General features: G+C 39.1%; 1 protein-coding gene across 1 annotated transcript; it reads right to left on the reverse strand.

Annotated features, from left to right (window-relative positions):
- Window positions 1-1,153: 1,153 nt before the first annotated feature.
- On the reverse strand, window positions 1,154-14,016 carry LOC121506385 (receptor activity-modifying protein 1-like). The gene is made up of 3 exons (XM_041782171.1): window positions 13,782-14,016; window positions 10,486-10,624; window positions 1,154-2,433 (listed from the first exon to the last, which is right to left on the reverse strand). The coding sequence occupies exons 1-3, from the start codon at window positions 13,834-13,836 to the stop codon at window positions 2,178-2,180; spliced, it is 450 nt and encodes a 149-aa protein (XP_041638105.1). The 5' UTR covers window positions 13,837-14,016; the 3' UTR covers window positions 1,154-2,177.

Below are 14,016 nucleotides of genomic sequence, written 5' to 3' on the forward strand. Positions count from 1 at the left end.
CCATAGTTACTCTCCCCTGCCAAACTTTGATGTTTATCTGCTACAAATGAAAGGACAAATAAATTATTGTATACCAAATAGAGCTTTTATTACATGTTGTAGCTATCAGGTCAATGGCGCAGTCAAATCACTTGAGTATTACCCATACGGCAGCCATTTTCCTCTGATGTCGCTCAGGGTGGGAAGCTCAAGTGCGGAATGTTGTACAAAGGTAAGAAATATGACAGTTTATCATTTGATTGATTCTTGATTTAAAAAGTACACTATAAAAGTCTTGATGAGTTTTCAGCCATCTTTGATGTTTGTTTGGTACCAAAAGCTAGGCCACCACAGCTAACATTAGCATTCAACGTATTTCAACTCAATGTAACACCTGCCTGAAAACGAATGCTGTCAGCTAACAAGTCCTGCTAGATGGCTAACATGACAGTCATGGCTTTCCTTTACACAATCAAACATGTATGCTATCAAAGAAAAAAAATCCAGAAATTTAAGCAAACAACTGTTAGCTAGGACAAGATAACATTACATAAACTAGTTTACATTCTCACTGGATGTAGCTTTCCTTTTTTTATCCTAACACAAGCAAATGTACAAATAAAACCACTTCAGAAAGGCAACAGCATGCTAACTAACAACAGAACAGTAAGGAATTGTTCTTTACCTTGACCATTTATTCCTGTGTAATTCTGAAATGCGTATGTTATCTAGTAACAAAATCAACAAATTTAAGGTAAAATATCCTAGTAAAATTACTTTTAGCTAGGCCATTAGCTTTCTTACTGCTAGCTTGAATTAACATATTTATTTTGTCACACTTGTCTCTGAACAACTGCAACAAAGTTAAAGCAGTTTCCAATAAAACTACACTGTTAAGTACAAAACATTACCCTCAGCTAGCTTATAGCTGCTTGGTAGAAATAATGTCTTTCCCATTTTGTCCAGAAACAAAGTAAATGCTTAGGATATGTAAGTTCAAACTTTTCTGAGTGGAAAAAGGCACTGCTACTTAAACAGCTAAGCTAGCTCAACAAATTGTACAGCAATACATCATTAGTGTATTTTTATTCTGTAACATAATAAAATGCTAATGATAGCTACAAAACCAGTTCAGTGTATTTTGTGTAAGCAATTTGCTAGCTTGACACTGTTGCTGTCGGCTAGCCAACACTTTTACCAGCTGGAAATAACAACTTTACCACTTCATCCTAACCAAATGCTTATGTTATATAGGAGGGTGCTCAGTGCTAACCTAAGCTTAAGCTGAACAAATGACAATTAGCATTAGCCAAGTTTAAGCGTCACACCTAAAGTGTGAAAGATCAGTCTGGCTGGAAACCAAAGATCTTAGATCCCCCTCCTTGCAGACCACTACTAAGAGATGCTGCTGCTGAAGAATGTAAAAACAAATTAAACTTTCAAAAAAAAGTTGGTTTAAACTTCCAGTTAGGGTAGAATTAGGGTAAGAATTAAGATACTAAAAAAGTAAAAGTAAAAAATCTGAACTGCAAAACACGATTACTGTTGTGATGTGGTGATTGTTAATGTTTAACAAAGACGAGTAAAATGTCTGTTTGCAGGAAAAACATTATCCTTTATGAAAAAAATCCTAACACAGCTAATGTACCTAAAGCTATAGCAGTGAAGCTAAGAAGGTAACAAAGTTACATAGCTAATGTAGCTAAATCTAAAGCTAACGAGGTTACATTAGCCATGTGGACAACATAGCTACATAACTAACTTAACTAAAGCTAAAGAAAATGAAGCTACATTAGCTACGTTAGATCATGCTATGTTTACTAGCTTTAACTAAAGCTAGACCGGTTTGAGCAGTAATTATGAGAACAGTGGCTTACGTTAGCTTTGTTGGCTTCAACTAAAGCTAAAACAGCTACGTTGGCTTTTGTAGTAACATTGGCTCACTATGCTAGCAACATTTTAGCTTAAGCTAAGGTGTTGCACCAACTGAGATAGTTTTAATGTAGGCTTTAATGAAGGCATAAGATGTAACTTAAATCTTACACCTACCTCCGTGCAGTCCTATTATCTATTGGAGTAACACATTTTCAAAACAGCCGGTGCATTTATTAAAGTTTATTTAAAAAAACAGCATCCAAAATGACTATAACACATGCCTTTCTAAGTGTAGTCCATATATACATCCAAAGTTTGGACTTTTATAAAACCCCCTCTGTTCGTTTACTCCTCCACACCACCAGGGCAGTCATGAGCAGCGTGATCATCACTGGCACTGCGATGAACGGGGCGAGGATGCCGATAGGCGGGTCGTGGAGGAGCCGACCGGTCAAGGCGCAGTCATGGAAGTAGATCCGGTGAACCTGCATGAAGAAGCGGTCCACTATCTGATTTGGCCAGAAACAGTCCACCCTCAAGGCTATCTGGAAGGTGCAGTTTGTAAGTTCTTCGTAGATCCTGTAGAGGGTGACAACACATTTATAAATCTAACTGAAGTCAAAATATACTAAAATCCCTGTTTTTATTCTGAGCTGTGTAATTTAGTGGTGTCTTGACGGCTTTTTACACTGACATCAGAGTAGGGATTCCTGGTCCGTTGAAAAAGGGAAACAAGTGTCTAGAATTACCAGTAAGCTTCACACAGCTAAATATAACTGTTAGGTGGAAGAGGGCAGGGGAAATGGAGATGCATACCAACAGCATTGCCCCATACTGTCAGAGATTCTGATCCTTATGGACTATGTGTTCAACTGCATAGCTTAAAGCAGATGGACAGGCGGCTGGAAAAACCCTTTAAGGACCATTCAACTTTCACCTTCAACTTGACTTTTGTCCTCTTAGGGTCAAATTTCTGGTTTACTATGACATTTCCCTCAATTGTTTTTAATAGTAAAAGGTCAACCGACACACGGCGACTTTAAATTACTTAACCAGTCCACAAATGAAAGTCTCATGAGTCATTCAGAATACAGTGTAGTAGTGTGACGTTCTTTGTGTGGAAAGCATAACTCAGTTTTTCCAGATGCCACATCAAAACCAGATCTACATCCAGACTTTGACAAATTCTTGGAATCTTGGAAGTCAGGGCAGAATAAAGGAGGAGCTGGGGTGGAGGAGGAGTGGGAAAAGCAGCTTGCAGAGGGAGCAGCAAAGTGTAGCCAGGCTAGAGCAGTTTAAGGTCCCTTCCATACGGAGACAAATTCAATTATGCAAAAGTTTTTTGTCGTATCGGCATTTTGACCACACGGAAATGGCGTTTTGGGAGGCTGTAAACGCTACTTTTGGAAATTGGGTCCCAGATTGAACAAATCTGTAAACTGTTTCGTATCTGTGTGGACAGCCAACCATATCTTTCTTAAAATGATTACGTCATGCATAGTGTAGCCCACTTAGGCTGTATGCGCAAGTCGAACCAAAACAACAACGGCAGGTTACAGGGTTGTGTTCATCCTGTAGAAGCTATTGCGCTTATTATGGCTTTTACAGCAAAATCTTATGCTCCTTTACCACCACTGAGAACAGCATACACCAGATGTTCGTAAATCCACCTCAGAAAACAACCTAAAGGGCAACCAGGAGAAAGTTTGGGGCAGTTTTCTGTAATCTTCTTCTCTCTTTTGGTGCATTTCCGTGGCAGCGTTACAGCGCCACTTACAGACTTGGCATATATGCTACAGCGTTTTCAGTCATTTTCAGTGGTTCCATGCTTACGCAGACATTTCCTGAAACGATCTAGTATTTACGGAAAACTTTTTCAAAGCGAAATGGAAATATATAGTTTTCGTCTCTGTGTGGACAAGGCCTAAATATGGCAGCATGAGTGCGATTAGCCAGTGAGTGCTTAGAGCAAATGAGCTAGCCATCAACTGATGAGGGCGTGGGGTTTAAGCCATTCAGAGATGGACTCGCTGTTGCGTTTCAGATCAGTGTCCTGCTGCATAACCCAGTGCGCTTGAGCTTGAGGTCCTTAAGTGATAGCCGGACATTCTCTTTCAAGATTTTCTGCTAGAGATTCATGTTTCCACCAATTACAACAAGTCGTACAGGTTCTAGACCATCACACTATCACCACCATGGTTGACTGTTGGTGTGATGTTCTTTTTATGAAGTGTGTTATTTTTACACCACATCTGATAGAGGAGTTCAACTTTTGTCTCGTCCGCCCACAGAATATTTTCCCTAAAGTCTTGGGAATCATCAAGATCTTTTTTTGTCAAATGTGAGACAAACCTTTGTGCTCTTTTTGGTCAGCAGTGGTTTTGGCCTTGGAACTCTCCCATGGATGGTATTTTTACCCAGTCTCTTTCTTGTCGTCCAATCATGAACACTGGCCTTAACTCAGTCCAGTGAGGCCTGCAGGTCTTTAGATGTTCTGGGTTCTTTTGTGACTTCCTGGATGAGTTATTGATGTGCTCTTGGAGTCATTTTGGTAGGCTGGCTACTCCTGGGGAAGATTCACCACTGTTCCAAGTTTTCTCCAGTTGTGGATAATGACTGTCACTGTGGTTCGCTGGAGCCCAAAAGCCTTAGAAACAGCCTGATAACTCAGGCTGATAGATGCCAGTTCCTCATGTGTTCTTTTATTTCTTTGAGATCTTTTAGCCTACTTGTCATTGTCAGACAGGTTCGACTTAAGTGACTGTTTCCAGATGAGTTGTATTGTGGATGACAATATGTGCAGATTCCACTTGGTTGTGTGTACTTTTGTATTTGATATCACTTGTATATTCCTACCTACACTTTCATACTTCCAAGAGCAATCTATCCTCACCTGGAGCGTTTTTTTTCGAGCTTGTATTGCAGCTGTAACACCTGGGATCAGTGGAGGGATTAGATGTAGGGGTTAAAGTCTGAGATTTAGGTTGAAGCTTGAGGTCACGATTAAGGTTTTCACCTGGTTAAAGGTTTGAGACTGCCAAAAGCAATGTTTAGGCAATGCTGGCTGTATTGAAAGCATTTTGTGCCATGCAGTGTGAGTGATGCCATTTTGTTTTACTTTGAATTATAATTTGTTTTTGTAGCTTCAAGCTAACAAGCAAGTCTCAGGAGGAAAGCTGCAAACAAACAGTATTAACACCCCCGCACAAGAGGAAGCAACTCAAAACACACTTTCAAACAAACACTTTTCAAATTAACAGGTTCAGTAACGAATGAATTCTGTGATACAAGACTCACTAATCTGACTGCAAAATTAAATTTGGCACTTAAATCTTAAGTGTTAATATGACCGAAATCCTGTTTCTGATTTAGAAAGTCCTTCAAAAAGAGGTTCATTTGAATTATCTAGAAAACACACTTTCTTTTCATAAAAGCAACTATAATTGATGGTAGAAACAGAGACTAATAAGAAAGTTTATGGTGGAGAACATAAAGGACACTCGAGACTTCATAAAGAGTAACTCATAATCATCAGTCACTTTCGCAAACTCAACAAAAGTCAGCTCAAAGATTTCCACTGTCTTGGAGTTTTTTGTCCTAACTGACACTTTAATGAATCCACAGAGGGTTCTTATTTTTGTCAGGGGGAAGAAGTACATCATCAGCAAATAACTGAAGTTTACAGCATCCAAAGATTGCAGTATTTAAGCTTACAGAGTCAAAATGAACTAAAAGTTTCAGTAGTTCCTTACCTAAATATAACAAACACTTTTACTTTTTATTTGGATATCATTGCAAAATGATGCATTACCTTAGAGATAACTTGGTCGCAAAACTAAATGGTAATAGTTAGCTAAATTTCAAGATTACAATCAATAAGTTAATATTAAGTCTGAAAATAGAGTAGTACAGTCCTGCTTAAGTGAAGCCTGTAGTTCCACTTTCAAGGTTGAACTGTTTTACTGTCATGCGTAGTTAGACCTTTTCTCCTTTACTTGGCAGCCAGTGTTGTTTGGACCTTGATAAACTCTGGTTCTGGACATAGTACATAGAATTTTTGCTACTTTATCATCCCTGTGTGTATTCTGTTTGGCTCTCACCTGAATGTCAAAGTGACAGATTTTAAAACCAAAGCTCTCCGTGGACTGGAGTTTTAAAAAATGCACAGATGTGAGTGTTTATGTTGGATTTCCCACTTGACTAATTAGAATTACTCAAAGTGTTTTAATAAAGACTGAGAATAAAGTCTAAGTTGAGTACATTTTCACTTGTTGAACTTGAGTCAGAAATAAGAAAATGGCAAAGAGACTTTAGGTACATTAAATAAGCTAACGCTAACCACCATAAGCTAACCTGTATTGTTTGTAACTTTAAGCTGATAGCATCTTCTAAGAGGTTACATAAACACATTAGTTAACAAACAAATGCATGCCAATAACATTGAATCAGTTGCAAAAGTTACAGAAACTATACTGGTCATATAGCTAGCCTGTGTACATTAGTGTGAGTAGCACAAAGAGTCAAAATGTGGTGTCCCGACAATTAGCCACTGCTTAATTCTTTAGAAAGCAGATTTCTTTAAAGTTATTCTACACACCTTAAAAAGAATACACTTGAATCATGTTACATGGTGCTTAATTTATGATAAGTATGTTGTTATGTAGTTAGCCTGCGTCTGTTAGCACCTTTGACTGAACAAGTCAAATACAAACCATCTACATCATACTACCTTGTGCTAATTCTGTTTATTTTTTCATTCATTTATAAAGATTATTTAAGGGCAATATAGGTAGAGAGAATGGGGAGACACATGCGCCAAACATGTGCCCAGATGGGGAATCAGTCCTGGGACTATAGCCTCTGCTTATGGGCACCTACTCTACCAACTGAGCTACACCAGCGCCCACTTGTGCTAATTCTTGTTTGAAACAAATATCCAGGGTCTACTACGTCAAGACATTGAAGTTTTTTGTTTTTTTTTTTCCTTTGGCTATGCCCCACATGGATTAGTTAATATAGTTATGCTAGTAGCATCACATAGAAGGCATTTTTTTTGGAAAGCATGTTAATTTCAATACTAGCATTTGTACATTGATTTTGCTAATGGTTTGAGAGGCGTTTGGCTACAGACAGCAACACTCAGACGCCCCTCTTGCAGACAACTACTGTGAGACACAACCTCCATCAGGACAGAAGTGATGTAATTTTCTGGTACAACACATTTCCCATTTTAGAAGGTGTTACACGAACAGTGGCTCACTTTGGCTTTGTTAGCTTTTCATACATAGCTAAAGCTAACATAGCTACCCTATCTACGCAGTTTATGATTATGTTGCAAGGTAAGCATGAGCATAAGCATTAATGATATTTGCTTTAGCAAACATAGCTAAAGCTAAGAAAGCTACTTTAGCTGCATATGGAATGTAGCTACATAGCTGATGTAGCTCACTCAGAAGCTTTAGCACATTAGTTTAGCAATGTAGTTATGTACGCTTAAGCTACACAAGCTATGTAAGTAGATGGCTGAGCTTCATTAGCTTTAGCTACATTATGGTGTCTTCATGGAGGACGAGCTTTTTTCCTGTAACAGAGTGTTTAGTTGGCTATATGTATTTTTTTTTTTCCAATTCGGTTTTGCTAGTCAAGTTTTTTACGTGTCCTAATCCTTGCCCTGACCCTTTATGATTGTGTTTTTGCACCTTTTTTATTCCCAAGCATTTATTTTATCTTGGGTGAGTTTCAACATATTTTAGCACCTTTTTTCTGATCGATTTTTTTTCTAGATTCACACTTAAATTAAAGGCACTTATGATATTTTCATTAATTAAACATCTGTGATTTTTATTTATTTATTTATTTTGAAATCATACATAAATGTTCCTCGGGTCATTTCTACAGAGGCCCTGGTTGACTGAAGTATTTTGATGATTAAATGGTGGTTTGTCATTAAATTTTGATTTAAGACTAACCATAGGAGAAAGAAGGTTATATTTCTACTTAAGAAGACAAAGATGTGCTCAACCAATCTGCCATGTCCATTTTAGAATTAATCGACAATAATAGACTTAGTTCCAGTGTCTCTAAATAAGTCTGCACCCACTCACAAGCCTTATTTGTGCTTTCTATTTTTTATCCTTCATGGTTTATTTATTGGTTGCACAGCCAGGTCTCCAGTGGACCTTGACAATGGCGTCAACATTGTTGCTAGGAGTTTTGTGACGCAACTGCCAACCCACTATCTGCCTGTGCAAATTTTTCATATGATGAGTTACAAATTCACACAGAGACAAAAACACACACTACCACCAATTATGTTCTGGACCGAGAGGAGGACAGCGAGCCAGGAGGGAAATCACAGTTTTGACAGCAGCTTCTCCTGTGGGCCTCCTGTCTGACTCATCCTCCGACTGCCAGGATTTGGAAAAAGCAGCGCTCAGAGACACTATCTGACACAAACACACAATGTAATGTTGAGCAGAGGCACTAAAAGGCCGTGACCATACGATGGGATTGTTGAACATGGAGTGGAGTTTGTGATGGCCGAAAGGGAAACAGCAACAAATCAGATAGTGTCAGGGTGGCATATTGTGGGTAGCATAAGTCAGGGCTCACAACATTATTCCTACACAAACCAGTTGTCCTCCAGGGAGAATAAACTTACTGTGCCGACAAACTATGCATTTGCTGCATGTAGTGCCTATTGTGTGGCTCAAAAGATAGCCAGGGCATATTTAAAAAAGACAAAAACATTAAAAATGTACATAAAGTAATATATAAAAGTCTTGAACTATCAGGCATGCTAACAGGATTGGACCAGTAGCATTAGTTTTAGCATCCTGGCACACAGTTATCTCATTATGAGCTGAAAAGAAAGAGTGTGAAACTATTATAAGATTCTGATGCTGAAATTATTTAATTGAAACCTCTTTTCCCCTACTTTTTCTGCCCATCATTTCCAGTGTTAACCAACTTTTGATCATTTTTCTGCTTCATAAACCCCATTTGTAGATTTTTTTCCCCCCACTAAAACCCTTTTTTGCCACTTTCCCACTATTATTTGTAAATTTTTCTGCCCATTTGTAGCACCTTTAACCCATTTTGGCCAACTTGTTCCTACTTAAAACCCATTTTTGCCACTTTTTGCCTATGTATGCCATCCTTGATCTTTTTTTTTTTTACTCTTTTTTTTTGCCAATTTAAACCCAATTTTGCAACTTTCAAAATTCTTCCACTTTTTTCCCTTTTTTTAAAAAAATCTTAACCCAGTTTTGCCAATTTTCTGTCACTTAAAAGCCATTTTTGCCACTTTTAAACACTTTTAAACCACATTTTCTGCCTGTTCAGCCACCTTGAATCCATTTCTAACTATTTTTGCCAGTTTAAAACCATTGTCCCCTCTTTTAACCCATTTTTACCTCTTTCTTTGCCCATTTATGCCACTTCTAACCGATTTTGGATATTTTTTGTCACTTAAAGCTTTTTTCCTCCAATTTTTCTGCCCATCTATTCCAGCTTTAACCAACTTTGCCAATTTTCTGCCACATAAAACCCACTTTTGCCATTTTTATCCCACTGAAAACTCTTTTTTTTTTGGCCACTTTTCCCCCATTTTAGCAATTTTTTTTGCCATTTGTCACAGCTTTAATCCTTTCTGGCCATCTTTTACAAACAAAACCCATTTTTACCACTTTATAACCCCTTTTCTTCATTCTTTCTACCTATTTTAAGCCATTTTGGACATTTTTTCCCAATTAAAACAAATTTTTGCCACTTTCGAAAACCTTTTCACTACTTTTTTTTGCCCATTTTTTTCTATTTTTGACACAGTTTGCCCAATTTTTCTGTCTCTAGAAACCTATTCATGCCACTTTTTAACCCCTTTTCACATTTTTTTCTGTCCATTTATGCCACCCTTAATCTTTTTTTTTTTTTTTTTTTTTTGGTCTCTTTTTATTGCCAATTAAAACCTGTTTCCCCACTTTTAAACGCCTGGAAACACCTTTGAATCCACCAGGAAGACACCTCCCTGTGGTGGTCTTATGAGGTTGTCCAACTGGAAGGAGTCTCTTAGTTAGACCCAGGACTTGCTGGGGGGATTACATATCACATCTGGCCTGGGAACACCTTGAAATCCTCCAGGAAGACGCCTCCCAGTGGAGGTCTTCTGAGTGTGCTCAACTGGGAGGAGACTCCTGGTAGACCCAGGACTTGCTGAAGGGATTAAATATCTCATCTGACCTGGGAATGCCTTGAGATCAACCAGGAAGAGCTGGAAAATGTTGCTGGGTAGCGAGCAGTCTTGGCTGCCTTGCTTAACCTACTGCCACCTCAACCCACCTCTAGAAAAGAGGTGGTAAATGGTTAGATGGATACTGGGCACACAAAAAGTCCAGTGATTTGTCAGGCCACATTGGACGCACTGAAATAGATCCTTTGTAGGCTTGGGAAAGGATTATACTTGGGAATACAGAACAGTTTCTGGGAAAAATGGGGCCCTCCTAAGGATGTATCTCAGAAAGAGCCTTTTGTCTTAATCTACTCAAAAGATTGTACAAGTTATTTTTTTTCCCTCTGCTGATAACAATTCCCAAGGCTGAGACTCTTTTTGCTTGACCCAGCAGTTGAACTCACCCCGTGGTGTCCGGCCAGCTGCACCACAGGCCGGGGTCCAGTCCTGCCATGTCGAATCTGAACTTTGCCAGGCAAAAATCATCAATCATCCTCTCGTAGAAGCCCCCGTTGCAGGCAGACGACGATGGCAGAACTTGAGCTAAAGCAGGCGAAGAGAAGACGAGACAAATGCATTAATGAGGGTAAAAATATCATAATTAAGGAGTTCTATCAGGGTGGTATGAGGTGAATGCAACTGTGTGATTGCTTTATTTCAGCATCATTGTAAAGATACAAAAGACTTTTCAAAGCACTGCAGAGGTTATCTTCAGGGCTCAATTAGGATAATTAGGAATATGTTAGCGCAACAAACAAGGTCGTGTCCTGGCAATGCTTATTCCTACCGGACCATTTCTTCCCTATTAGGCTGTTACTTTCAGTAAGAAAAAGATTTTAATTTGCAGTTGGATCCAAATCCCATTTGTTTACTTCTGAGATGCGTGTAAACAGCCTCTTAACGTGGAGGCAGACCGCAGCTGTCCCGTAGGACTCTGAGCTGAATTTAACACCACTGAGCAGTACAGTAAAAGAGGGAGCTTATAAGCTGGCGGAAAAGGCCCGTACGGAATGAACAGGTTGTTTTTTAACGTTCGAAAAACACGGTGGATCTCGGTCTGTGCCGGCCTGATAAGGGCCAACTGTGCGTCCATTATGTTTGCTCTGTCTCAGCGTGTGCTCCAGGCTCTGAAACACTCAGAGGAAGACTGAATGTGTTGACAAGAGGGTTTCAGAAGAGATGCGAGGGAGAAGAATCTGAAAAATGCAGATTCTGTCAGCATGCATTCACGTTTTTTTTAATCTTGAGGTACGTGAGTAAAAAAAGCATCAAACATCCAAAAGGACTGAATGTATAAAAGCCAATTGTGTCTGTTAGCTCGTCTTTCAAAGTTTTTCTGTCTCACCTGTTTTTTGGCAACTGCTCACGGAGAGATCTGACATTCAAAGATGCCGTCAAACTTGGCTGTTTGCCAGCGCTGCATTGGCTTTCCATTTCCAGGAAAATCAAGGCAGAGCATATCGGCTGTTACAGGCCCGTTATTGACTCGCCGCCTTCACATTTTTAGGCATTTTTTCGGTAAAGGATACAGCCATCAGTCTGGCGAATCTCGAATTCAGGCTGCAATTCTTGGAGTCAATAATTATGGATTTTTAAAAATGATGCCCATGGGTATGAGATGATCTTTCCAGCTCAGATGTCATTTTTGTTTAGCCAGCTGCTGTGCTGCTCAGCATGAGGAGCTAATTTTCACAGTCTCACATTCATCTCGGGGTGAAAGCGAAGCCCAGTGACCCCAGTTAAAGTGATAGCTGCTTTTCAAAAGAGGAACGTTCTGCACATGTAAGAATCCCAGTGCCTGTGAAGATAGTTTTGTCTTCTAATTGGTTTTATAAATCAATCATGGCCAATATAATTTGGCTTTTTTACCAAAAAAAAAACAACCTTTTTTGGTCAAAATAAAATAGGTAAATTTAAAGAAAAAATAGAGGTCCAGCTCACTGGTGCTAGCTGTCTCCCGATTAATGAAATGGAGATCACCTGAGTGCCGTGAAAGTGCCTCAAGTGATTGTAGTATGAAGATACCTGTGTCTGGAAGGTCCAGTCACTGGTTAATCAGTATTCCTGGCTACCATTACACCATGAACACCAAAGAACACTCCAAGCAACTCAGAGAAAAGTTAAGTGGAAAGTATAAGTCAGTAACCTTGCAAAGCAGATGGATTCTTCTGTTTCCGTGTTCCTCACTGGCGAATCCATCTTGCAAAGCTCCTGTCTGAACAGTTTGGGCCCCGTTAGAAAGTGACAGGACCAATCAGCAATGAGCGGCAGTACTTTCAGGCTCAGCGGAGTCGTGACGAAAGCAAGCAGCGACAAGAGGTTGGTGCAACTATGGTGGAAGAGATTAACGTGAATGCTGCCAGCACCAATTTTAGCAGAACTTGATGAAATTTCTTCGTTAAAGGAACAAAGAAGAGCATTTAAATGTTTTCTTTTTAAAAAGTTGTGTACTGACATGTCTACAGTGGCCATGGTTCACGTTATGCAGCTCTCTATGGAGTTTACTGCTCGGTAGCGGCGCACCTTGGAAACGGCTACGTCACGTGTTTTGTTCCTCTGATTGGCCCGTAAAGATGTGACAGACAGAACGTTCATCCAGTCACCCTCTGAGTTTTTTTCAAAGACTCTGCCCTTTCCCAAATGCTGTCTATGGAAGGTTTTATAGATGGATGTGTGAACGGCGTGTCAGGTTAATAAGTCAGGGGATAGACAAAAAAAAAAAAAAAAAAAATCCCAAGGCACTGAACAGCCCGGGTTCTTCACCAGTCAAAGCTTGATGGGAACAGAAAGCCACTGTTGAAGAAAACCCAGATTAAATCTGGACTAGAGTAGACCAGAAATCATGTGGGAGACTCCATGGTCAAGAGGAAGAAAGTTGTTAGGTATGATGAGACCAAAATGGTGCTTTTTTGGCCATCAGACAAGGCGCTATGCACACTGCACTTAACAAACACACCATCTCCACTGTGAAGCATGGTGGTGGCAGCATCATGCTGTTGGGATGCTCATTTAGTATTTTAAATACTTTATAATGCTACAGAAATGAATACAATCATATTCAATTAAAATACAGGAAATAACAGGGGGATGGTCAATTATTAATTTAATTTTTAATTGGAGAGTTTAAAAAAACTTTTGTTAACTTTTCAACTTAGTTCAAATTTGTTGCAGTACTTTAACACAAAAAAAAAACAAAACACACCCCTTAGATTTCCTTCAAAGAAAAACAAGTCACATTTCAAACTAGTGTAGTTCAAATTTGCGTATATCAGCTGGCTTGTATCTCAAAGTGGACATATATCTTTGTCTTACACAATTTTTTTCATAATTACAAATCAATTTGGTGTGTTTTCTCTAGATTTGGACTTACACATGTCATTATCCTGAGAAAAATACAACCAATATTACAAGAAAATGTCCAGTTTAACCCCAAGATAGTTGGAAAAATAGGCAGAGATTTCAAGAAAAAACACCTAAAATCTACTCATAATTATGGGAAGGAAGTAAATAATGTCTGGATGTGTACACCGAAAAATAAACTAATCTCTTAGATGTGTCCAACTGTATTTTATACTTATTGAACATATATATGCATTACAAATTAAAAGTCCAAAATTCCAAAATGAAACCTATACCTTATCCAAAATTTACTCTTCCCCACAAAACAAAAGAATTAAAGATACAAGTCTTCAACGCTCACCTGCCAACAACAACACAAGTCCCACTTTCAGGAGTGACGTCCCCTCCACAGCCATTCTAAACTCACTCCTTGTTGATCAACTGCACATATCTCACTATTCCTTCCGCTTCCAGGCAAAATTCACAAACCACGCCACGACATTACAGATAAATAACTCGTAGCTTGTGTTCTGCGGTCAACGAGAAAGCAGCAACTGTGCGTAAAAGCCCCCCCTTGACCTTGCTCAGCGGCCGCC

The sequence above is a fragment of the Cheilinus undulatus genome, linkage group 24 (genome assembly GCF_018320785.1).
Source record: "Cheilinus undulatus linkage group 24, ASM1832078v1, whole genome shotgun sequence".
Lineage (NCBI taxonomy): Eukaryota > Metazoa > Chordata > Actinopteri > Labriformes > Labridae > Cheilinus > Cheilinus undulatus.

What these genes read in the sequence shown, in the direction of transcription:
- LOC121506385 (XM_041782171.1), bottom strand. Translation starts at nt 13,836, where the DNA reads ATGGCTGTGGAGGGGACGTCACTCCTGAAAGTGGGACTTGTGTTGTTG. An exon ending in ACTTGTGTTGTTGTTGGCAG is followed by an intron (nt 10,625 to 13,781) that starts GTGAGCGTTGAA and finishes CGCCTGCTTTAG; the next exon opens with CTCAAGTTCTGCCATCGTCG. An exon ending in AGCTGGCCGGACACCACGGG is followed by an intron (nt 2,434 to 10,485) that starts GTGAGTTCAACT and finishes CACCCTCTACAG; the next exon opens with GATCTACGAAGAACTTACAA.